Below are 23,393 nucleotides of genomic sequence, written 5' to 3' on the forward strand. Positions count from 1 at the left end.
TTATAATATATATTATACATAAAAAAAAATATATATTACCATGATACTTTTTTACAAAAAAAAAAAAAAAAATGATATTATTCTATCGTTATGTACGTATATTATATATACATATATATAAAAATATATATATGAATATAAAGTATATATAAATGAATGTAATGGTGCTCTGGAGTGCAACGCACAACAAAAAAAAAAAAAAACTAAAAAAAAAATCTATGATACCTGTATTTAATTGTCGTCCGATCGCTATATGATAACGTAAAAAATTGGCATGACATCTCAACGATAATTATTAACAAGAAAAAAAAAAAAAAAAAATGAAAAAAAAATACAAGTTAACAATAATTTTCCTATGGACTATTCATTATTATACCATTATACACTTTAGCGAGTAACTCCATCCAACCACCTTTGTTCCTGTTTCATTCGTATAACGATTCAAAATTATACAGATACGTATAATTATGTGAAAACCATATGTGATGTGAGCATAATATAACGCGTAAAAGATTATGCATATAAGGTACTCTTATATGAGGCGAACGATGTGTTACCTAAAGTGAAAATGAAACGCTGACAATTTAGCTGGAATGAAATAGAAGAAAACCTCTAGGGAGAATTTGGAAAATATGTAAGACCGTCTAGCAAAATAATACTCCTACGGGGAGACGCGAGCGTTCCGGTTTGGACATTGGACGAAGAACATCAGGAGTCGCGCGACTCACGAGATAATACGTGAATCCTGCTTACTTGCTGCCTGCATGCAGCACGTTATCCACGCGTTTAATATAGTATACATATAAATACATGTACGTATACCTGCGTGGTGTTGGTTTCTGTATTGTACGTACCCACCTATAAGAGACGATGCAAGAAGAAGTGGACGAGAAGGCTGTGAGAGCACGTCTATAAATAGGCCCAGGACTGGGATGAGACCTCCTCCAGAGTTCGCGGTTTCGCGCGTTCCCTTCTCCCTCTTTACCTCCCACGCCCACTACCCATCCCTCCCCCGATATACCTCGGCAACAACCACCTCCACCCCCGCCAGCCGTCCTACCTTTCCCCCCCCCCCCCCCCCCCCGTGTGTATTCGTAATATTGGTGTACATTATAGAAACGTGTGCGCACTCCCTGACATCCAAACGGGTAATTCTTTCTCACTCGCTCCTGCAGATCGGCCAGAGGCGACGTCTGTTACGGGCCATGAGACTCCGGGCTCGCGCCTATCTCTCCATACAAAAACCGCAATCGCACGTGTGTATCACACGTTACAGGTATACACACACACGTGTACACGTATGTACATCAAAACGCATATATACATATACATACGTCGTACGTTGCATATTTACCACGTCGATGCGGGGGTATCTATCTCCATGTGTGCACAGCTATGCGGAGAGTCTCGAGGCTCGGTGCCATTCCGACTATTATCGAAACCTAGATATGGTCACACACTCCGCAAATTGTAACGGTTTCAAGAACACCGGAACACCCTATACACGCTGCAAAGTAATTTGTAAAGTAATTTAATGTAATGTAATATAATATAATGTATTGTGAACGCGTGCCTTTTCATTCCGAGAGGAGGAGGAGGAGGAGGGGGAGGGGGAGGAGGAGGAGAAGAAGAAGAAGAAGAAGATGATGATGATGGTAACCATAAGGGACAAAGGGAGGAGAAGAGCCAAAGGGCCACCTTGACCTTAGCGAGGAGACGCCCGCGCCACCATATATATGAGCTTGTATATTTTGTGTATATACCTTTGTATATGTATATATGTACGATGTTCGTATGTACGTGGATATACCGACTCTGAACTCTGTTAACGCGTGCACGTGTTCGCGTGTGTGCGTGCGTGTGCGTGTGTGCGCGCGTATACCATGTAGCTTTCCAGGACCACTAGACCCGAAACGAACGACCACACCCCGGCATCGGCACGTTAAACCTGTTGCTTGGTCACAATCGTCGCACTCCTCGAACCCAGCTGGACGCGGTATGTAAAGTTGGGGTTGAAGGAGACGCGGTAGGCAAGCCCTCAGCAGTCTTATCCAGGATATTCAGGACCCCCCTCTTTCCACCTTTACGTATCTCAAGCTCATATATACATTGCGGTTCAACGAATTGGCAAATGGCGAATGGCTACCACCTACTCACCGCAGCCGCAGACAGTCAGGACTTCTCTCGCTGTTTAATACCTCTTCTTCACATACCGTGCACCGTGTAGTTCGGATGTATGTATACTCGGCGGACAAGCACGCGTCGCATTTCAGCCCTGTGTGCAAAAATCATAAATGTATATTAAATTAAAATTCACACATCCTCTTTATTCCTCGACTGCACTCTACACCGCAGCCACCCCTTTTTAATCCCTCGTAATAATCTCAGTGATATGCGTCGCATCGGTATTTATATATGCAAAGCACATCAGGGATGCTGGGCACGCTGCAGTTCTATCGGTATCTGCGTATGAGGTACCCACCCATATAGTTTATCGGTGGTTGAGATGAGAGACGACGAGAGTCAACGGCAGGAGCGGTTGACTGGGGCGACGGTTCGACGGAGGGATGGAGAGGGTTTCGGGGGCGAGAAGGGAGAAGAGATTCATTCAGAACCGGCACGTGTACGTGGTGGTGTGTATCGGCTGTCGTAGCGTCCGCACACAGTGACGGAAAAACGAGTATACATGTGTGTGAGTGATAAGTGAATACATACCCGGTACCGCTGTACGTACACGTGGTAGCGGCTGACTGTGAGCTTCACCTATCCCCGCGTACGGTGGTGGTTTGCAATACCTGCGAACCGTAGCTACATGCACCGTACATACGTATCTACCTGTGTAACAGCGGTGAGCTTTATGAACGCGGGACGGTCGCCTCGGGGGGCAGGGCGGAGAGGGAGGGTGAGGTACGTCGAGCTTTTCGAGAGGACGGAGGGGTGGTTCTCTCATAGTGCGGAACGGGTAGGACGCGCGGGGGGTTGTTGCCAAGCGACGACGCCCAGGGTCGCGGGTTGCCCATGGTGACTGTTGCGTCACTGCGGCGCCGCGTGACGTCACCTGACGCCAGTGCCCTTGACCGGTGGAAGAAGCAACGACGCCTCCTGCCGCTAACAACCCCTAACCCTGAAAACCTCAACCCCCAATTCTCGAATATCCCCACCCGAATTCCTACTCTCCACTGCCCTACCCCACCACCCTGTAAACTCTGCCGCTACCCGCGACACGCTTCCACCCTTAGCGCGGTGAGAGAGACCACCTTATTCGCAGTTAATGAATGTACGATATTGACGATATTATCGCTCGATAAATATTATATCGTTACCAATAATCGTACGTTCGGTGTCGAAGATTTTATTCGCCTCTGAGGAGCTGTTGAAAAAAAAATTTCTTTCAATTGATTCAAGTCGGATGAATTCTATTCTCTCGATAAAAATTTCATCGAATTATTGAATTGCTGTATTCAACTTCGAGTCCATTAACTAGAAATAAACTATTTTTTACTTTCATGCCGCTAATCGAAATTCTAAAAACGTACTACGAGTGGCTATAACGCTCGCGGTAGCGATCGTAATGTTTCATGGACATGGAAAAAAATTAACGGACTTCACGATCGTTGACAGATGCCTGCGTGTATATATGCGTACACGTACGAACTTACGTGTACCTGTATAAAAGCGTGAGCGAGAGTTCGTTCATCGATGGCATATGTGTATACATACTTAGTAGCGTGTACACGAGTATGTGTACTCCGTTTGTGGCTATATAACGCAATGTTGCTGCTGCAGTTTCCGCGTGGGTAGATGTTCGTTCCTGGCTCTTTTATATTGAGGTGAGCGTTTCCAGCCCGTTCAACAGCTCGGCGAGATTCGCCCTTCTTCTTTCCTTCCTTTAGGCTCAGCCGTTCTTTCGATCGGCTCGTTGATCGTTCATTCGTTTCTTCCTTCGTTCATTCATGAAACGCAGCTGAACGCGCGCATGCGTCTCGTCATTCAGGACTCCCACTCTGTTATTTGAAAATATATTACGTATATCTGCTTGTGTATACATGTATCGTACGTATATACCTATGTACGAACAGGTATATAAGATACATATGTGCACAAGTTACACGCAGATATACCGGTATGTATATTATTTGGATAATGGTATGAGTCCCTCTTTACATACGAATACGTACGTAGCTTCCAAAGTATTGCTTTTCATTATGATTTATGGTAGGTTTCCTTGGATTTTGCACGGGGAAAATGGGCGGGACCACAAGACGAAAGTACTCTCAAACGATATGTTGGTGTACGTACACTTCCAAATAAGTAGACGATTTTTGTTCAATCGATTTCCTCACCCAGCTGAATTTGTATCGTGTACGTGGACATGATGGGGAAAATTTCGTTCCATTGATTCCTCCCGAAAGTCCTGATTTCAAATATTGCGAGATATTAATTTTTGTCAAGATATGTGCACGTGAAACGGATTCGAATCAATGAATAAATGAGTTCTAGTTATTTTCCTGGAATAAGATAACTCAAAATTAAAAATCAAGTAATCGAAATTCAAATGTACCTGCCCTAAGAAACTGATGTATCGATTTAATTGGATCAACAAAGTCTAAGTTTTTTTTCCGCGATAAGTTGTGTTTTTTTTTTCCTTTATTGAATGTGTCATGCGGTTCAGCAATTAAAGTTAATTCGATTCGACAAAATGCCATGGAATCGACTTTGAACGATTTCCTAATTCTTGATGGTACACGAGACGGCTATTTTTATATTTCAAACGTTTGACTCGTGCCCATATAAGCTATATCATTTCAAAATAACTTCATCTCATGTATATCTATACACCTATGTTTATACGGTTTTTTTCCTAATTCTTTTTTTTTTTTCTTCAGTTGCGGTTTGGTAGCCCGCATCTGATTATGACGTTGATTGCTAAAAATTCGATACCCTCGGTTTAGTGATTACTATAATTATATCACCGGCAATTTTGGTCCGCTACATGAATAATTACCCTTCTATGGTATCGTCCATCCGGGCATGATGCTTAACATATTCATGAATCATTTTCCCAATCGTAAATTAATTTACCTGTGGTCAAACGGTCGCGCCAGATGTGACTAATCCTCGCAGAATGATTGGCGCATTGATTCCCTTTTTATTCAATGTTTGATCGTTTGAAAAATTCGGTTTCAAAATTGGTACGACACTTGGTTGTCTTATTACCAGCAACACGTTTACCGACAAATAACATTACGAATCAACTTAGCGACTACCGCTTATTTATCAACGCCGTACTGCGTCGAGTGAGGGGTTTAGCGGCTGAGCAGCCCCGAGCTTACTTTTACGAACAGATGGCGACATCTTACTGATTTTTATAGAAATACTTTGTTAATAATTTAGACGACTTACGCCCTCTGAAGTAAACAATTTGTTTCACAGGGGACCCAGATCGACTTCGGCACGTTCTCACTCGGCCCTTCGGAACTCTAGAACTGGGTAACAGGTGCTAATCGGATACCGTTTATTCTTGGAGTTCTAATCCTTTGATGATGAAGTCGAGCTGCCAACCTAAATTTATGAACAAACGTGTATGGAAATATGTAAAAGACGAGTAAAATCGCCAGTGTGGATCACCTGGGAATGAATACCTCCGTTATTTTTTGTTCCTAATTCCAGTTGAAGGGTAACGTAACGTACGAAGAAAAATTTGCCAACGAGTTTCAATAAACTGTAATATAATATAGACAAAAAAAAATAGTGATTGGTATTCACGAATAATTATCTCATTTCTCGTATTCTTATAAATATTATTTTGGTTAGATGGTCGTTATCTGAATATTGGCAGTGTTTCTCGTTTCAACCAAGTCAGAGCCTGCAGGTTTTCTTCTCCTTGTAACAGAGGACTGACTTTTTCCAGGACTTCTGCGTGATACCGATTCAAGTATTCAATCTGTAATAATTGTGGACAATTTCTAGCTGAAATATTTGAGTGTTGCATCCAAGTATTGCTGGCGCAATGTGGAGTATGAACCGATAAGTAATGGTAATGAAATAAATTGATATACTGTGTGGATTTGTGGTTTGAGTAAATACCTCACTATCCGTTAGTAGTGATAAATCTAGTAGATTGCTCTGTATGGGGACGAGAGTGACGCACTGGAAGGTGAGCGAAGACCGCGATTTGTAATTGTACGGTGTAGCTGCTTCCACAACAACCTCTATATCTTCCAGTCGAATACCAAACTTATCATCTTCGTAATAGCCTGGTTCTAAATATCCTTGAATTAGTACCCTAGTTTTTACCCTCTACAGAATGTAAAATTTTCTTACCATTAGAGAGAAACATGCCGACTTGTAGGCCTGGATCATGAGGGTGGGGGCGCCATGAAATACCCATGGGTCCTTCATGGACATTTAAAAATGCTCCGACTCCATGTGCAGTACCATGTAAATAGTCTAACCTATTGTCAGAATTATCTGCGATATGAAAAATTTCCCTCTGAGTTATTATATCACTTTATGATTATCATACTCACCCAACCTCCCACAAACTTTTCCGAGCTAAAATATCTAAATAGTTGCCCTTGATCATTGTTGGAAAGATCGCTTTTGCCAGAGCACACTGTCCCTTAAAAACTCGTGTGAAGCATTCACGCTCGAAGGCACTAGGTACACCGTAGTGTACTGTTCGCGTTACATCTGTAGTTCCATCACGATACTGGCCCCCAGAATCGCAAAGGTAGAATTCGTGGTCGTTAATGACTGCATCTGTTTCCGGAGTGGGCGCATAGTGTATAATCGCCCCATGAGCTCCTACTGCCGATATCGTGTTAAAACTCGGACCAACAAAATCCTCCTGTTCCCTAAATTGCATTGAATTTCAGGTGAAAAGTACTACAAGGTGGATTAATAGAATGGACACCTGTATCAAACACTCACGCCCTGAATTTTTCTAATTGAGCTGACCCAGAGAGTTCAGTGACTGGAGGTTCTCCATTTCGCGATTTGACCTTATCGTCTAGCCAGGCAAGATATTTAACAAGTGCTACAGCATCCTTCAGATGAGCTTTTTTCATTCCCTCAATTTCAACAGGGTTCTTAATGGCCTTCATAACGCAGATGGGTGTAATGTTGGTATGACGCTTACAATTTACCTCTCCAGCCCCACAACTGACATGTAAAGCATAACTAGAGCTATCACTGATCCAGGTCTTGCCCTCACTGGTGGAGCTTCTTTCCTTCAAGTATACATCTACTTCTTCATAGGGGTGATAGTTCGGATCTACACCCTCATCTTTCAGCTGCTGTCTTGCCTCATCCGTGAGATTTGACTGCTCAACGAAAAAGTGAACTTCCTCCATAGTAACAACAACGTAGGCAAAGAATACAGGATTGTATGCGATATCGCTCCCCCTTAAATTCAGGAGATAAGCAACTTCGTCGAGTGCCGTTACTACTAGGGTACTCACTCCTTCGGTGCGCATAGCCTCGCGACAGAGCTCTATTTTCTCTCCTGCTGTTTTGCCAGTATATTTGAGAGGCTGGGCTACTATTTTGTGCGACGGGGAGCCCGGCCTGTCCTTTCCCCATACTAGGTCTACGAGGTTTTTTTCAAGTGGAACAAAATTATGCCCTGCAGCAATAAGACTCGCATATATAGGGGCCCAGGCACTATTACTCATGAGGTTTGGATCTGCAGCAACTACAGACTTTGGGGATAAATTTGAAGCTAGCCATGAAGCTTGTGTCGGAGTGCCAGTAACTCCCTCCTTCATTAAAGTCCATGCTTCGGGAGGATCCAACTCTTTTAAAGCCTGTGCAAAGTACCGGCCATCGGTCCACAGTAGAGCCTTATCAGAAGTAATGATTGCAGTCCCAGCTGATCCGGCAAAGCCAGAAATGAATGCCCTCCTTTGATCCTTTTCTGCCAAGTATTCTGACTGATGAGCATCTTCAGAACCTACTATATAAGCATCTACTCCTTTTCCAGTTGTTCCAACCACCACTGTTTTCATTAGGTCACGTAGTCTCGATAGCTTGGCCGCTCCATTTTTACCTGCCATCTCTTTGATTCTATATAAAATAGCACAATGTTAGTAAAAAATTTGTAAGTAACTGCTGGACAAGAAGGAAAAGAAATCAAGGAAGATATTAGTAATCTTTTGATGATCTTCGTACCCGGTCATTATTTTAAGGTTAGGATTAAACGACAGTTAATTACTACGGCGAATAACCTTCGTCGTCGAAACCGCAATTCTTACTGTCTGAGAATAGATGTAATAATCCTAATAACGTCTATTCAACAGTATCTTATCGATGCTATTACCTTATCTTTATCCTTAATTACTATAACACACACCTGACTTCGATAAGAAATTACGTCCGCAGTAACTCCGTTGTGTGGATGTATGAGTGAATTATGCAAACGGTTTATCACCAGGTAAACCGATTATTTACTGCCGATTGTTGAAAATTAAACACAATGACTCTCACCTCAGATTCTTTTCACCCCATAGCACCCATCATGTGACAGGGAAAATATTTACGCAGTATCTTCCAACAAACTCCACCGATTGGTTGCTTTCTCTCACGTGGAAATCCCGTACTGAAGTCCGTTTGAATTGAATCCGACTTCGTTCAAATACAATTAGAATATAAATATTTTGAATATGTCCCAATCATTTTGGGTAGTTTTAATCATGAAAATGTTATGACGCAGATTAATGTTTGCTAAAACTATGTAACGACAAACATACAAAACATTTATCGTAAAATACATAACATATAATGTATAAAATCCAATATGTAAGACGTTGGTATGATACTATACATAAGAATGTTAGAATAATTAGGCGAGCAATATGTTCAATTTTGTGACATTGCTTCCTATTGCTTACTATTACCATTTATCTATACCGATAACTAATATAAGATCACTTTTCATTTGAAAATTATGATTATTCAAACATTTTTCCATGCAAAGTATGAATATTTTTTATCCATTAGATCGTTTCGAAAAGTACCTGAACGATCGTGGATGGACATCAGATAATTTCGTTTCCACCTGCCATCATAATTCTACAATAATGTAGTGTGACTTTTAATGCATGTCTTTCAGTCCGAATTATCTAATCAAAGATTACAATAATAATATGTTGATCAACATGTCAAAGATACCATGATATGCATGAAGAACAAAATTCGATAACAGAAAATTTAACATACATATGTAGAGGAAAAGTTAAAATATGAAGAGGTAAAAAAATTATCCAGACAAATTTTCAATTAGTTACAATTAATAAAGACTTTACGATCCGGATTAAGCAAACATCGCGACACGGCGGAGATTTCTGCAAAACTAATTAAAACCTATACATCTAATACAATGATTACCAAGCACAATTTATCAGACAAAACATTTTTGCTATTATATGATACGGATTAAAATTCAGTCTTACGATTTTCCGACAAATAAATCTATCTGTGGATATATGACTGCGATACTGTGGTTATCGAGAAATCATGGTTACTTCGAATATACTAGTCTAACATGAAGTACAAAATGGACCGCTGAATAGTTGCATACCCTTGCGTTTGTAAGGGACAAATTTCACTCGCATGTATTGATACATGATACATACCTAACATGAGTCTACGTAAAATTCAACAATAACTGACTAGATAACAACCTGATCATTTTCAACACGGGGTACCAAAGCAAGGTGAAATGTGTCAGGTGGGACAGCGATGCATCCTGGAACCAATCGCTCCGTTAAATCGGGCCCGTTATCGGCTGCTAAAACCTGATATTGAGAAAAAATGGCAGCAACAGTGGCAAAAGTAAATCCCTGAACGAGTCTCTGCCCAATGCAGGTTCTTTTTCCTGTAGAAAATGGCATGAAATGCGCTGGTTTCGATATTGTGAACTTCCCTTTCACCTCTTTTGATTCAGTTAAAAATCTTGCAGGACAAAAATCTCTAGCTCTGATTCCCCAGTAGCTATCGCCTAAATTAAGTTCGTAATTATTTACAAAGACAACCGTACCTTTTTCTACCGGATAACCATCGACGTCCGTATCTTTCGAAGCAACATGAGGTACGATAGGGGAGCTAGAAACTCTAAGCGTTTCCCAAATAACAGCTTCTGTGTATGGCATTTCCGGTCTGTCGGTGAGTCCGGCGATTTGACATTTTTTACGGTTTTTAACAGCGTCGCATTCGGCGTGAATTCCCACCTGGATTTCTGGGCATTTCGCGACGTGGGCAAGGACCAACATGACCAAATTACCGATAGCGGAATGACCGCCGAGGAAGTCCTCGAGTTCGAACATTATGTGGTCCCACGAAACTTCTGTCTCCGGAGATTCCAGGTGAAGGAGAAGCGCGTCCGTAAAATCCCTGGGGATCCCATTTACCAGATCTAGACTCGACCTACGCCCGTTAATTATTCTTTTCAGGATGAAAGAACGAATTTCCGTTGCCCAGGTTCTCAACCGTCGCATGTGACCCGCGTATAATGGACTCAACCACGGTAAAAAGTCGATAGCGTACCCCTGATTTATCTCCCAGAATATCTCATCGAATATCCTAACGGTTCGGCGAAATTCAGAATCTTCGTAGCTGAATGGCGATGAACACATGTAATGTGTGAACATGTTCGCAACCGCCGCAAGGATTAGGGGTTTTAAAGGAGCATCTCCGCGTCGAACCGGCAGCGAATCTTCAGCGTCTAGAACCTTCAGGAGACGGTTCGCCTCTACGGATGCGACCTTGGCCAAATCACATTGCTGCGAACTTCCGTTACGTGGTGAACAATAACTTCGAGCCAGTGACCTTCGAGTGCGTTGCAATTCGGACCAGTCGCATAAAGCCAGCGCTGAAATGCAATACGTCAAATATTTGTTTATTGTTTATATGCTGTTGTAAAAAAAGAAATGCTTAGTCAAGTTATTTTAAAATTCGTTCAAACGGGAAGTACACAGCCAATGGTTTGAAGTAATTATACATACGGTCTGCACGTATAAGCGAAATTGCCGATTCAGGCAAGCAAATCAAGAGAACCCTTTCATGAGATCGTGAAATTTATTCCATATAGCTATGTAATCCATATCAACCGAGTCAATGACTCGGTCACGTTTTCTGGCCACGTGATTGTGTTTTCTACAAATTTATTTTACCAAAAGAGTAAGCATTCCTCCGTGAAACACGACAAGAAAATAATTAATAAGTGTTACGAATACTAAATGAAGAAAATTAATTAATCGCATCGACCGACCGATATTGATTAAACTTACGTACAAATCAATAATAACGGACGACGAATCGAGAAATTTCTTGCAATCTTCAGTTGACGATATAAAACTCGTGAGAAATAATATGACTACTGTTGTTCAAAACAAGGAATAAGTACACAAGTATTATGCTGAAATAATAGGATATAGGCGAGTTAGTTGATCGCTATCGTGTTTACAAGTTCGTTCGTACCAAAATTAGCATTTCATACATAGATGTTCTAAGCTATCCATACAAGGTACCCAAATGACAAACAATAATCTAGGGCAAAAAAAATCACGCACTAATTATGTATACCGCTTTAATAATCAATTTGTCAATTCCATAGCAACAAATGTATACCAATATCACGAAAATATGTCTCGCATGACGTAAAGACTCAGCTTCGCGACGTTGTAACAAAAGTATTTTTTTTTATCTATATTATTAGAGATGCAGTGAGATGATAATATGGCAAGATTAGAAAAGGATAACATACATATGTATATGATATTATTATGACCTCTCATCATGTATAAATCTTTCAGCAGTGCTTCCGTGACGTGGGAAATAAAACTCAAGAATAAGTGTTGACGTCAACCTGAGCATCCACCTATTCCTTACGTCCATCCGCAACGAAATTGTTCTTTACTTCGAATTAAACGCACAGTTTATAAATCTGACCGCGAATGATTCCACGAACCGAATTGAAAACACGAAATGAAAAGAAATAATTAATAAAGTATTTCGATATGGTAGAAAAAAATGATATTTCTACTTACAGTTGTTACGATCACCCCCAAAAAGTTCGTGAAACCTTAGAAAGTTGGGTCTCCCGCCAAAATGTTGTCCTTTGGTTACGAGGACTTCTTTGACCAGCCGATAACTGCTGACAACAATGCACTTGGAAGAACCAAGTTTGATGGCATAAATTTCACCATATTTTCTGCTCAACATGGTAAACGCGTAAAAGGGTCCGCCGCTCCCTCCTAAAAGGTGTAAGGATCCAAAAATCGGCAATCCAAGTGGACCGTTTAGAATTTTTTTTTCGCTCGTGCTGTGGCCCCGATCCTTCGTCCTTTTTGTCTTCATCTGCGCCCTTCCAGTGATCGAACCACGACGCACGAGATCAATTTTATTGATTTTACCGCGATATTCGTCGCCGCAGTATTTCATTACTCCGGAATCTTCGTCGCCGCTAAAACCGCTGTCTTTGCTGATGCATCTGTTGAAATTCAAATTGAGCCGGATCGCCGATTTATTTTTTGTTCGGGCGCAAAGTTTGATCAACGTTCTAACGACCAGCGTTAGAATGATGAAAAAGGTCACCCACAAAAAGCACCAGGTGCTCCAGCAACTTTCTTTCAGAGCCATGAGAAATGATGAGCGTTCAATTTTTTTCGATTAATTAATTCTCTCAGCAGCTACGACGACGATAAAACTATTAACCGACACTTTACCACACGGTATAATATAACGCCCGTTGCGAACCGTTGACGGACACCGCACTGCAATTTTTAAACGCCAACGTCAGCCAGGGAGGCGCCGTACGTTTTACCGACGTGTAACTTGTAACGACGACTTCGAATCAAATAAAGCTTGTCCGAAGAAGTGATGTGGAAGGTGCGGTAGAAGAGATGATGAAGATGATGAGTAATATAGCCGGGCGTGTTGTGGTGCCGCCTGATTCCTTAGCTGTGTGCAACTTGCAGGTGCGCAATCTGCACGTCGGGCTTCTAATGTTTCTTACAGGGCCAATATTGAAGATAAATTGTGTTGCCGCAGACTCGATGAACACTCAGGTTTTCAATAAATGTAATTTTTGATATTTTACCAGGTTTCCGGCAGATATGTATAATTTCTTAATTTTTTACGTATTTCGAGCCCGACTGACAGCGTCACGGTCGAGTACCCAGGCGGCACTGCAATGTGAACAATTATATTCCCCATCAGGTGTTCGAAAATTGGTCTTTGGATTAACGTATTTGTATAGCTAACAATAAGACCGTCCCACTCACCACTTGGATGACCTTCTCCCTAATTCTCGAAGCATGTTCAACGATCGTTGTTTTGTGTATATCAACCCCACATAGTCAAGGACAAAAAAAACATCACAATGTGTACCTTGTAACTGTCATCGAACACCATCCGACCAACATTGACTTTCTTTATGTGAAAATATTCAAAATTTACGTCTCATAAAATTTTTTTTTTTTTTTTTTTAGAGTATTCATACCTGTAACATCCCCGTATAGAATATAGGACAAAAATGTAGTTTATGATTAGGCTATTTGCTCTCCTTGTAGGGAAGAAAGGTTTGAGAAAAGTCCCTTCATTTTTGTACCGGCAAGATGCACTACAACGTGATAGGATGAACGGACATGCGAGCGTCTCTCTCATCCCCTTCGCCCCACCCTTTGGATCAATTGATCGAAGAGTGAGCGGCTCGACGGATCTAAAACTCGAATGGTCTTTATAGTCTCCGATCTTTAAGCGGGCGTAGCTGATGCACTTGAATAGCGAGGCAAAATCACTACCTGACACTTGAATGCGATCTTATAATAGTTGAATTATTGTATCAGATTATACTCGGCACAGTGCAGTATACTGATCTATAGATGTGTAACATACGAACATACACACTAAGTAACTACGTAAAAAAAAGTTTTACACCTTAACTGCATGTTACAGTATATCACGTGTCTATACGTACACCTATATATGCAACGCGTCAAATTAACACTTCGCAGAATATTGATGTCAGCAAAAGATCAAAGACTACGGGTAGACTACTCGACCTGCAATCTCCTTCGAATTTATATTTGAGAACTCATCTATCCTGCTGCATCTTCAACTACATTCAGATGGTGAGTTATGCACCTCATACCTGCCGCAGTGATTGTGGTACTTCTTTTGTCACCGTTGCGTTCTCCTCATTTATAGCTTCCGTTTCCCTCGTTCTAATATGTATTGTGATACATAAAAACGGAGAATTTATAAGTTTGAAAATTAAGACAACTTATTGCTAGTGCGACAGTCAGAACTGCGGACGGTTTACTTTTAGTGCACGATGCAGGCTACATTTGTTATGTTATACGTACGCATAAAGAATTTTTCAACCAGGGAATTAAATTTGTAACCTTGATACCTACTTACCTACAATTTTCATTGGTAATTCGTGGCATACATTCGTTATTACAAACACACCGTATATCCATGTAGAGACAAGTGGTTGGGCGCTTGGATGCTGTCGCATTCGTCCTTGAACTAGCCAGGTATAGGGTGCTGAGTACAAGACATACCACTGCAACCGAGCTCCAAAGCGTTCGGTAAAACCGCGCGCGACGTCTGTGGAAATTGAAAATTCCATCAAATAAATGTATCAGCAACCTCATATGAAAAAAAAAAGATCCTAGTGTGTTCTTCCCGAGTAAAAAAGGGAAAAGTTAATAATATACAGGGCGAACAAATATTCTGCACTTTGTTAAAAGAAATCGATAAACGGTCTTCGCTCGAACATTTGTAAGTCTTTTACCAGAGTGTTGCAGATATTGAACGTCGTAAACTACGTCGCGTTCTGAAGGGATATAAAGACTTATGAAATATGCATTCAACTCTCGGTACACATACGGTGGTGCAGCATTTTTCTGCGAGTAACACAATAGCTGTGATCTATTTTGCACGGCAATACCTCCCTGTGCAGAACGACCAACTACAAAATTTGCTTCAAGCTCTCAAGTTGAATCAGTTCGTTTGTTCCCGTCAAAAAATGGTCCTGACGATTTATCATAAGAGAAAAATGGATTCGAACGACGTGAGTGATGAAAAAATGTAGAAAGAAAAAAAAATATATGGTAGGACCTAGTTATGCGAGACGCTATAGGACGATTTATCCCACAGAAGAAACAACCGCAGATCGATTGTGCAGATATATAATACAAGAGATACCTACATGTATAGCTAGGGTATACGCCTGTTAAGGAAGAGTCAGTCAAGTTCAGGGACTTCCAGTTTCTTTACGCAGCCCTCATCCGCCGACTCCCGCTGCTGTAGCTACCGACTCACTCCTGCCCTTCTGCCCAGTTTCTCCGATTCACCTGATTTGCACCCCTACACTCGTCCAAGATCAACATCAGCGATGTCCATTATCGATACATACCTAATATAGGCCGCGAAAGGACTCTTCGGGTTGACATCGATCAGCTGATATTTATTATCTAGTAAAACGTATCGAATTCGTATTTCGCCATGAAAAAGAAGTCCGCACCTGAAATATAGTAAAAAAAATTGGCTGTTGAATTATTGTTTTATTTTCAAATAATGTTAGAGCTATGCTGAATTAGAAATTTTTAATTTCAACTGAAATCATCCCTTGTTTGATGGCGTATATTACAAGTAAAATATATTGTACATACCATCTATACACCAGTTGACAAAAGAGCGAAGGAGCGAATAAATTACGTCGGAGGTAGATGAACGGCATGGAACAACCGCAGCAGCTGCCCTACCAAAAACCCGGCGCTCTTGAAATCCTTCCACTATAAATTCTGCGGGATATTCCGCACGTGGCGTTTTGTTATTATATTCTCTCTCGCTACACGACGATCATGATTTCTTTTCTTTTTTTTTTCCTTCGTTTTCTTATGCCTACTTTAACACTTTCCCTTAATCATGAAGCAAATGAAAGTTGAAAATTCGATAACACTCTAATTCGAACGCATTTTTAAAACAGAAAATTAGCGATAACTGAAATTACACAATATTTTTGCAATATTTCAAACTAGAATCAAAATATCTTTTCAATCGTTTCAACAAATTTATATCTACTGAAATAATCATAGGATTCGACCTACAGCCATAATTACATAGGAGGGTTTATTGCGGCCATGACTGATCTAATTATGGAAATAAAGTCAATTCTCCCCTTCCCTTAACTCAAGAGGATCAACACCTATACTCATAGAAAATTCTATGCACGTGTCATGATATGTACGTGGCCGAGCTTGACTATGATATTGATTATCTGTTATTTCATTTTTCCTTTTATATATAAATACATATTCTGATGATCCCATTTCATATTAGGACACTGCAGTTTCCATATTGTAAATTAGAGAACAAAAAATTTGAGCATAAGGTGTTTCTCGCTAATTGTAAGTAATAATATTGAATGCAATGCAGTGGGACGCTATACATGTAGAACATATAAGAATTTATCACGGGTCCTTGGATGAGAATGTTCAAGGTTGGTCGTAAACATGGCGTTTTTATCCCATAATCTAAAAAGTTCGACTTTATAACGTGCGTGAAAAAAACAACTTTCAGAAGTTTTTACGCTAGGGTTGAGAGATATGCTAAACCGAAAGCCGAGAGATCGGATTAGACATAATATGGAGAACTCGATGGAAGCTGATAAGCTTCAACGGTCCCCAGATCGCTGGACATCTTTGATCTTCGATTTTCTATATCTTCGGATCATGGATCACGGATCACAGGGATCCTGGTTCCCGGATATACCCGAGGACAACGACGGTCAACTTAAAACAGTGAATAGTAAATAGTGAATAGTGATCAGTGAATATGGTGAATAGTGAACGAGTTTTGTATACCTACAACAGTGCAGTGTAGGGGAAAACGATTGTTGGCAGGCTACTAAGAGACTTTTGATTCGATATATCCGATATCTGATCTATGAGGCTCCTCCTTCATCGGTATCGTTGTGGTCGGTGTATTATAGCGTATTCGTATCTCTACACCTATGCATAATGGAAATTCGAAAGAATTACAAGTGACTTTGAAACACGGAATAAAATACATGATCGCGATATATATTTGTCTGGACGACAGGATTTCCCCACTTCTTTCCCCAAACTCCCCTCTCTTTCTTATTTTTCAGTTTTTCCTTCTTACATCCACCCTACCCGTCTCAATTTCCCCCTGCACGCGCCATTTTTATCGCACCTTTTCAGACGTTGAGGATAGGCTGATCGGTCTCTTTTGATACCGAACACAATTTACTCCTTCCAACTGTAACGTTGTACTCGTTATATTATACAAGTATCAGTATTCTATTTTTTACCCCTTTTAACAAACGAAGGAAAATATAAGGACACCAATATTTACCTATATTTCAGGTCAATTGAAACGACTTTAAAAGCGAGTATACCTTGCACCATAACTATACGTCTGGTTGTACGGAAGATGTATAACTCATGCACATACTCCACATCGGTGTATATAAGTATAAACGACAAACTATATCCTCAACTTCGCAGCTCTATATAAAGGTGGTGGATTGTATCGACGCGTTTCAGTAACCAAAAACTTAACGCGGACCTCGGACCTTTCTTCCGGAGAACCGTTTATGTGCTACAAATAATTGGATTTTATTTAATCCTTCCGGTAAATACATTGATTTATTTTTTTCTCGGTGAATTAGACGAACGTGGATTATTCGTCGATCGCGCGTGCATTATACAGCATCCTTTTTGAAACTTAATATAATTTACAGAGATAACCGATTCCTTAGGAAACAGTTAATTGTCATGTAATACGTATAGTAAAGGATGCACGTTATTTTCTGTTTTAGAATAATTATCATCATTGAAATCATACCGTTGAACGGATAAGATGATCGTGGGCTGTTGGACAGTGAGTGCCGTGACATTCGTGCTCTTTTTGATATACCTGGCGTTTTTTTGGAAAATCAATTGGATCAAGGTAAGATGAATTAAAAAAAAACGCGGAAATTTTTCATACTCTCATCGAAAATTTTTTTTTCGCTTCGTTTCCCATTAATCATTTGCCGTATATGATGAAGGATTTGCGGGATGAAGACACGAAGACGTCCTGGTTATTCGGGCGACTGATTAACGGCGGAAGTAAAAGCCCTAAAAACAGAAACAGAAAAATTGGTCGGTTACCCCCCGTGTATCCGAACGGATGGTTCGTACTTTTGGAAAGTTCGGAGCTAAAATGTGGCCAGGTTAAACATATCGCAGCTCTAGGACAGAATTTCGCTGTTTTTAGGTATATTTAAATTACTTCAATAAATTTAGGAAAAATATAGAAGTAACGTAGAGTATTTTCTGCCCTTACACTCTTCTCACAGAACCCAAAAAGGAACGATCAGCGTTTTGGACGCGTATTGCCCCCACCTCGGGGCGAACATGGGAGAAGGTGGCAGAGTTCGGGGTGACTGTCTCGAATGTCCGTTTCACGGATGGCTTTTCGACGGAACGGATGGCCGATGCAAAAAAATACCTTATTCCGATAAAGGTGTTCATACGACTATATTGCTGAAAAGAAAATGAACACCTATCGGTAGCCATTATTAATCACATTTTATTTTATTCTGCAAAGTGCCTGAATTTGCGAAAACAAAGGCATGGGATTGCTGTGAAATAAATTACCTAATTTTCGTCTGGCATCACGCGGAAGGTATGAAACCGGATTGGCGTCCACAACCAATTGATAATATCATAAACGGAAATTGGCGTTACCACGGTAGAAATGAGTTCCTCGTCAACAGTCACATACAGGTAAAGAGAGAGAGAGAGAGAGTAAATTTTCAAATTAAGTACATTGCGCACATGATGAGGTATTTTTTTTGTTGACAGGAAATACCGGAAAATGGTGCTGATTGGGCACATCTTAGCGCAGTACATGGTCCTCTGGTTATTTTCAGTGAAAAAATGCCATGGCTGGCCCGGCACAGTTGGACAGGGGCGAAATGGGCACCGTGCAGTCGTTTGCCGCGCAAGCAAAAAATCGTGCCATCTGCAGAAGAGAGTGACACGTTTGAGGAAGCTCGTGAAGAGGAAACGGAAACGATGGAACGTCAGGAAGAAGTAGAGACTGAGAAGAATAGTTACGACGAGGGCGGTGAAAATATGAGAGAGGGAAACTCACATCTAGCTTCGAGTCGGTTACACCACAACTTAATTCTAATGGAACGTATGGCTACTTTAGAGCTCGATGTACGAGCCGATCAAATCGGACCTGGGTACGTCGAATTAGTTTTGCAAACCAGTTTAGGACCAATATGTATTTTACAGACCGTGACTCCGCTGGAACCTCTTTTGCAACGCGTTACTCATTTGATGTTTGTACCGCCTCTCATAGCCCCTTTAGCAACACTCATTTTTATTGGAGAATGCATTATGTTTGAGAGGGATGTAGCGGTTTGGAATCATAAACGGTTCGAACAACGACCACTTTTAGTTAGGGAGGATAGATCCATTCTCGCTTATCGGAGGTGGTATTCACAGTTTTATTCTCCGCATAGTCCAACGTACCAATCTGCTACTAAATCGCTTCAGTGGTGATGAGATTAATCGCTGATTACCAACTCTATTTACAATTGTATAAAAGCCTGGCTATATTCAGCCAATTTTAATTCAATTTATTCATCACACAGTGCCATGAAAATACACTAACAGGTAAGTCGTTTATCACTTATTTCTGTTCTTTTACGAATTCTGTATAATGCTCTAATTGTTAGATGCACGGTGCTAGGGCATTGTTAAAAATATGAACATACGTAGACTTACAGTGTGTGCGTGTGGGTTAAACGGGCGTTCAGTTCGTACTATAAATAAATAGAAAATATTTATTTATCCAATGCCTTTCACCTTTAGGTAGAACAGATGAGTATGTAGGAATTATGACCATAGGTGTGATGTTCAGATATCTTGTAACGAAGTGAAGTTTTCTTTCTTATTTTCTTCATAACAAAGGACTAATCCCACTTTGTGCTTATTATATTTAACCGCCAATCGCCAATCGTCGTATCACATATTCTGTTCAATTTAGCGTTTCAGAGTGCCAAATGGAATGAGCAAAGATCATTGCCTGTAAATAAAAAACTGTAAAAGAGGGATTATGGTGGTTTATAAAACTGAAAGTTGATTTCCAACGATATAACAATAACGTATTTCGTCGATGTATAGATGATTGTACTCTGTAAATGTTATTCCCATAAACTTCATTTATGTATGGTGCATGTAAATATAGACTATCACTAAATTCGTCAATTTAATTATTAGCTAATTTGTTAATTAGCTCGGATTACAAAACAATATATAAAGATTGTTATTGTCTTTCGTGTTGTTACTAACAAATATGAATATAAATATTTTAAAATAACTTAAAATGTCTACATGGTATAACTTTTAAGAAAAAAAAAATTACTGCGCTGAATGTATCGGCCATAATGTTAGCCAATGAACAAAATAAATGCCCAGTTAGTAATTACTAAAAACATGTCCGATACTTTTTATTCGTTGCTGATATAAGTATTCACCCATTCTTATCATGTATGTTATGAGTTATCACAGAGACTCTATTCTTAATGCTATGGCTTACGACATCTATAATTTTAGACTAAAAATTCATCTGATTAGCTGTCCAACATTCAGGCTGAGTTTTGTTAGCCTATTCATGATTCCTAAAATAATAAATATCAAATAGTTATTCCTGTAATCAAAATTCAGTTAGAATAAAATAATGTTAATAGCTTTTTGTTATGAAAACTGCAATAGCTTTTGAATCATGGAAGATATCTCTAATGCGATTGCATCTTGCCGTCGATTTCTTAGTTTAGTACGTAATTTTTGTACCCACGAAGGGTACGCAAACGCTTCCGCAAGGAAGACACCAAGTCTGTTGGTTGTACCACAACAGAAATATCAAGTCCGATAGCTCCCAAACGTTCCCGAGCGCCGCCTCCCTGCCCTAGTAGATTCAATGGCCTTCCATTTACCTCAGTCAAAGTCCAGCTAGAAAAAGTTCCAGGTGGCATGGACGGATCACCTGCTGGAGCTAATGGCGGAAGACCAGAACTTAATGCTGCTCCACTAACGCCTGTTACTTCATTCCCTTGCAACTCTAATCCAAATCCTTCATTGTCAGTTTCACGATCGCTACCTCTCATTAAAGTCATTGTCCGACCCTGTGGCAACCTCTTCACAATCATTTCTACCTATAATTCAAATTGAAGCCATGTGATTCTTGGATGGGATGAGTTGGCCATAGAGAAAAATATTGAATAGGGGGAAGATTTGACTCACGTATGGTGTTGTACAGCTCTTGAGGATATCACGTGCTGCTGTTGCACTGGGTACAGGAATTCCGGCAAGACTGATAACCTGATCACCGATGTGCAATGCATTATATAGCATCGGATGTTCACGTTGCTTCCACCCAGCAACCCTGATTCAAAATACGAACTTCCAAATAAACTCGAGTTTCTGGACTCAAAATTGTATTGGACGTAATCATTATGCTCTTACCACACAGCTCCGAAAGTATCAACCAAGGCAACGTCGTCCTTGCAATCCCGTCTTCTGAGCTGCAACCTCACACCGGCAAGGTGGCTCATTTCTCTTTTGAGTTGTAGTACCTGGTGTTCTCTCAAAGTGAGCTGCCTTCCGTTCTCCTCTCTTTCCACTGCCCGTTGAGTTCTTGTGGGCCGAGGCTGGGAGACAGAGGCCTGACTTCTATACTCCCTCAGAGCAGCATAATGGCTGTTCTCTCCCTCTTGACGAATGCTACTAGCTATCGACCTATCAGTTCCCGTGGGAGAATAGGAAGATGCCAAGAACAAACTCTCATAGCTAGAATTACTATTCTCAACACTCAACACATTTTCTTCTCGTCTGTCACTACGTGCGCTAGATATTGATCTAGGTGGAGTAGAATGCATGATATCCTCTGCGGGAATATTGTCAAAGGTAAAAAAATTGGGTACAGTATCAGATCTTTGAACTTGATTAATAACAGCTGCGGGTTCAGTCTGATTTGGTAAATTCACTGAGGAGGCAGCTAGTAGGGGTTGAAATTCTGGCTCAGTCACTTGAGGCTGAGGGCGTATCAAACTTGTATCTGGAGTCACTATCGGAGCTTGGATTTGTACTCTAAAGGACGGAGGGGGGCGAGGTGGCAAAGGTAAAGGGCTGGTTGGATCTCTGGTGGGTAATCTGTCTGCCCCTGGTCCCTTTGAGTAGATGTTTTCTTTGGGGCTCAATATTTTCATGTCTGTTAATTTCCTACTGACAGTTTGTACCCAATCATACATATCCTGGTAAGTCGGAGCTGCCATACGCAGTGCTCTGTGGTCGTAGAAATTGACACAAAATTCAAAATCTTGGTGTTCAGTTGCGCAAAGAGTTGGTGAGAGATGAAGTACATTTCTCAGAGATGAATTCCACAGAAAAGCATGAGTCGCAGCTTGCTTTTGATCGACATAGCCCTCTAGCCGGGGCTCGACGTCATCATGAACGCAAAATACCACCCAGAATCGACTAGAATCTTTTTCTGCCATATCTGTGCGCCTGAGCCAACCATTTTTGTGAATTTCTCTGAAGACTATTCCCGCATTAGTATTCTCCATTTGGAAAACATCAATGCAACCAAATCCTCTTTGCAGCCGTGAAAAGCTATCACATTGTAACCTGTCACATACGGATTATCAGTGTCTTAAAATAAAATGAGAGAATCTGGGTAATTGTTGATACAACTATTTACAATGATCGTTGAAAAGTTTCAAACAACGTCGAAGGCAAGAACAAAGAATTTTAAATTGATATGCAAATGAAGGATGCGCAACAGTTTGTTACCGATTCATTACACGCAAGATAATGCTATCATGTAATAATACAGGCGCATTTGACTTATAACACTTTCGTTTGGTTTATAATTTGGAGAGATGTCATTTTCGTGGGATGAATTTAGTGATATGTTCACGTCAGTATCTACTCACCTCCAAAGCGGTTCGACGACGTTTCGAAACCTTTCGTGCTCTGAAACGGAAATACCTTTCCACTTAACAGGACTTTCTCTTTAGTATATCTGATTTTAACTGTCTTCGAATTACGAGAGTTGTTCTACACCATATTAACAACATTGTAGTGTTCGCATTAATTATATTATTCACAGCAAAATTATTTTTCGACGCTCCAACGCACACAATCGCTGATATGACACTTATAAACTGTGCATGTACGTGTACGTACGTACAACACTTTGTAAGGGGGGGACTAAAAAACCTACACATTTTTCGTACTTGCTTCTGACTCGACGGTTGGTCGGCAGGAGTTCCTTTGCAACAAGGAAAAATCTGACGTTGT

At 40.6% G+C, this 23,393-nt stretch overlaps 4 protein-coding genes across 6 annotated transcripts; 1 reads left to right on the plus strand and 3 right to left on the minus strand.

Annotated features, from left to right (window-relative positions):
• Positions 1 to 5,712: 5,712 nt before the first annotated feature.
• LOC105688311 (xaa-Pro aminopeptidase ApepP) lies at positions 5,713 to 8,328 on the minus strand. Its single transcript, XM_012404483.3, has 6 exons — positions 8,173 to 8,328; positions 6,934 to 8,067; positions 6,531 to 6,857; positions 6,325 to 6,455; positions 6,088 to 6,263; positions 5,713 to 5,944 (listed from the first exon to the last, which is right to left on the minus strand). Exons 1-6 carry the CDS (start codon positions 8,178 to 8,180, stop codon positions 5,822 to 5,824), a joined length of 1,899 nt encoding a protein of 632 aa, XP_012259906.2. The 5' UTR covers positions 8,181 to 8,328; the 3' UTR covers positions 5,713 to 5,821.
• A 26-nt stretch (positions 8,329 to 8,354) lies between these two features.
• Positions 8,355 to 17,467, minus strand: LOC105688327 (cytochrome P450 307a1-like). 2 transcript variants are annotated; one of them, XM_048655925.1, is made up of 8 exons: positions 17,389 to 17,467; positions 16,879 to 17,021; positions 15,681 to 16,802; positions 15,218 to 15,532; positions 13,502 to 14,613; positions 13,284 to 13,431; positions 12,048 to 13,187; positions 8,355 to 10,870 (listed from the first exon to the last, which is right to left on the minus strand). In XM_048655925.1, exons 7-8 carry the CDS (start codon positions 12,637 to 12,639, stop codon positions 9,672 to 9,674), a joined length of 1,791 nt encoding a protein of 596 aa, XP_048511882.1. In that variant the 5' UTR covers positions 12,640 to 13,187; positions 13,284 to 13,431; positions 13,502 to 14,613; positions 15,218 to 15,532; positions 15,681 to 16,802; positions 16,879 to 17,021; positions 17,389 to 17,467; the 3' UTR covers positions 8,355 to 9,671. The 2 variants fall into 2 exon arrangements, with proteins under 2 accessions (XP_048511882.1, XP_048511879.1); XM_048655922.1 differs by having other exon boundaries at positions 15,681 to 17,021.
• On the plus strand, positions 17,429 to 20,521 carry LOC105688348 (cholesterol 7-desaturase nvd). Its single transcript, XM_012404546.3, has 6 exons — positions 17,429 to 17,667; positions 17,855 to 17,985; positions 18,086 to 18,294; positions 18,377 to 18,543; positions 18,628 to 18,806; positions 18,885 to 20,521. Exons 2-6 carry the CDS (start codon positions 17,896 to 17,898, stop codon positions 19,590 to 19,592), a joined length of 1,353 nt encoding a protein of 450 aa, XP_012259969.2. The 5' UTR covers positions 17,429 to 17,667; positions 17,855 to 17,895; the 3' UTR covers positions 19,593 to 20,521.
• LOC105688335 lies at positions 20,511 to 23,168 on the minus strand. 2 transcript variants are annotated; one of them, XM_012404533.3, is made up of 5 exons: positions 23,027 to 23,168; positions 21,558 to 22,718; positions 21,336 to 21,477; positions 21,029 to 21,247; positions 20,511 to 20,713 (listed from the first exon to the last, which is right to left on the minus strand). In XM_012404533.3, the coding sequence occupies exons 2-5, from the start codon at positions 22,655 to 22,657 to the stop codon at positions 20,705 to 20,707; spliced, it is 1,470 nt and encodes a 489-aa protein (XP_012259956.2). In that variant the 5' UTR covers positions 22,658 to 22,718; positions 23,027 to 23,168; the 3' UTR covers positions 20,511 to 20,704. The 2 variants fall into 2 exon arrangements, with proteins under 2 accessions (XP_012259956.2, XP_012259947.2); XM_012404524.3 differs by having other exon boundaries at positions 20,511 to 21,247.
• Between the last annotated feature and the right edge of the window lie 225 nt (positions 23,169 to 23,393).

Source organism: Athalia rosae, chromosome 1 (assembly GCF_917208135.1).
Source record: "Athalia rosae chromosome 1, iyAthRosa1.1, whole genome shotgun sequence".
Lineage (NCBI taxonomy): Eukaryota > Metazoa > Arthropoda > Insecta > Hymenoptera > Athaliidae > Athalia > Athalia rosae.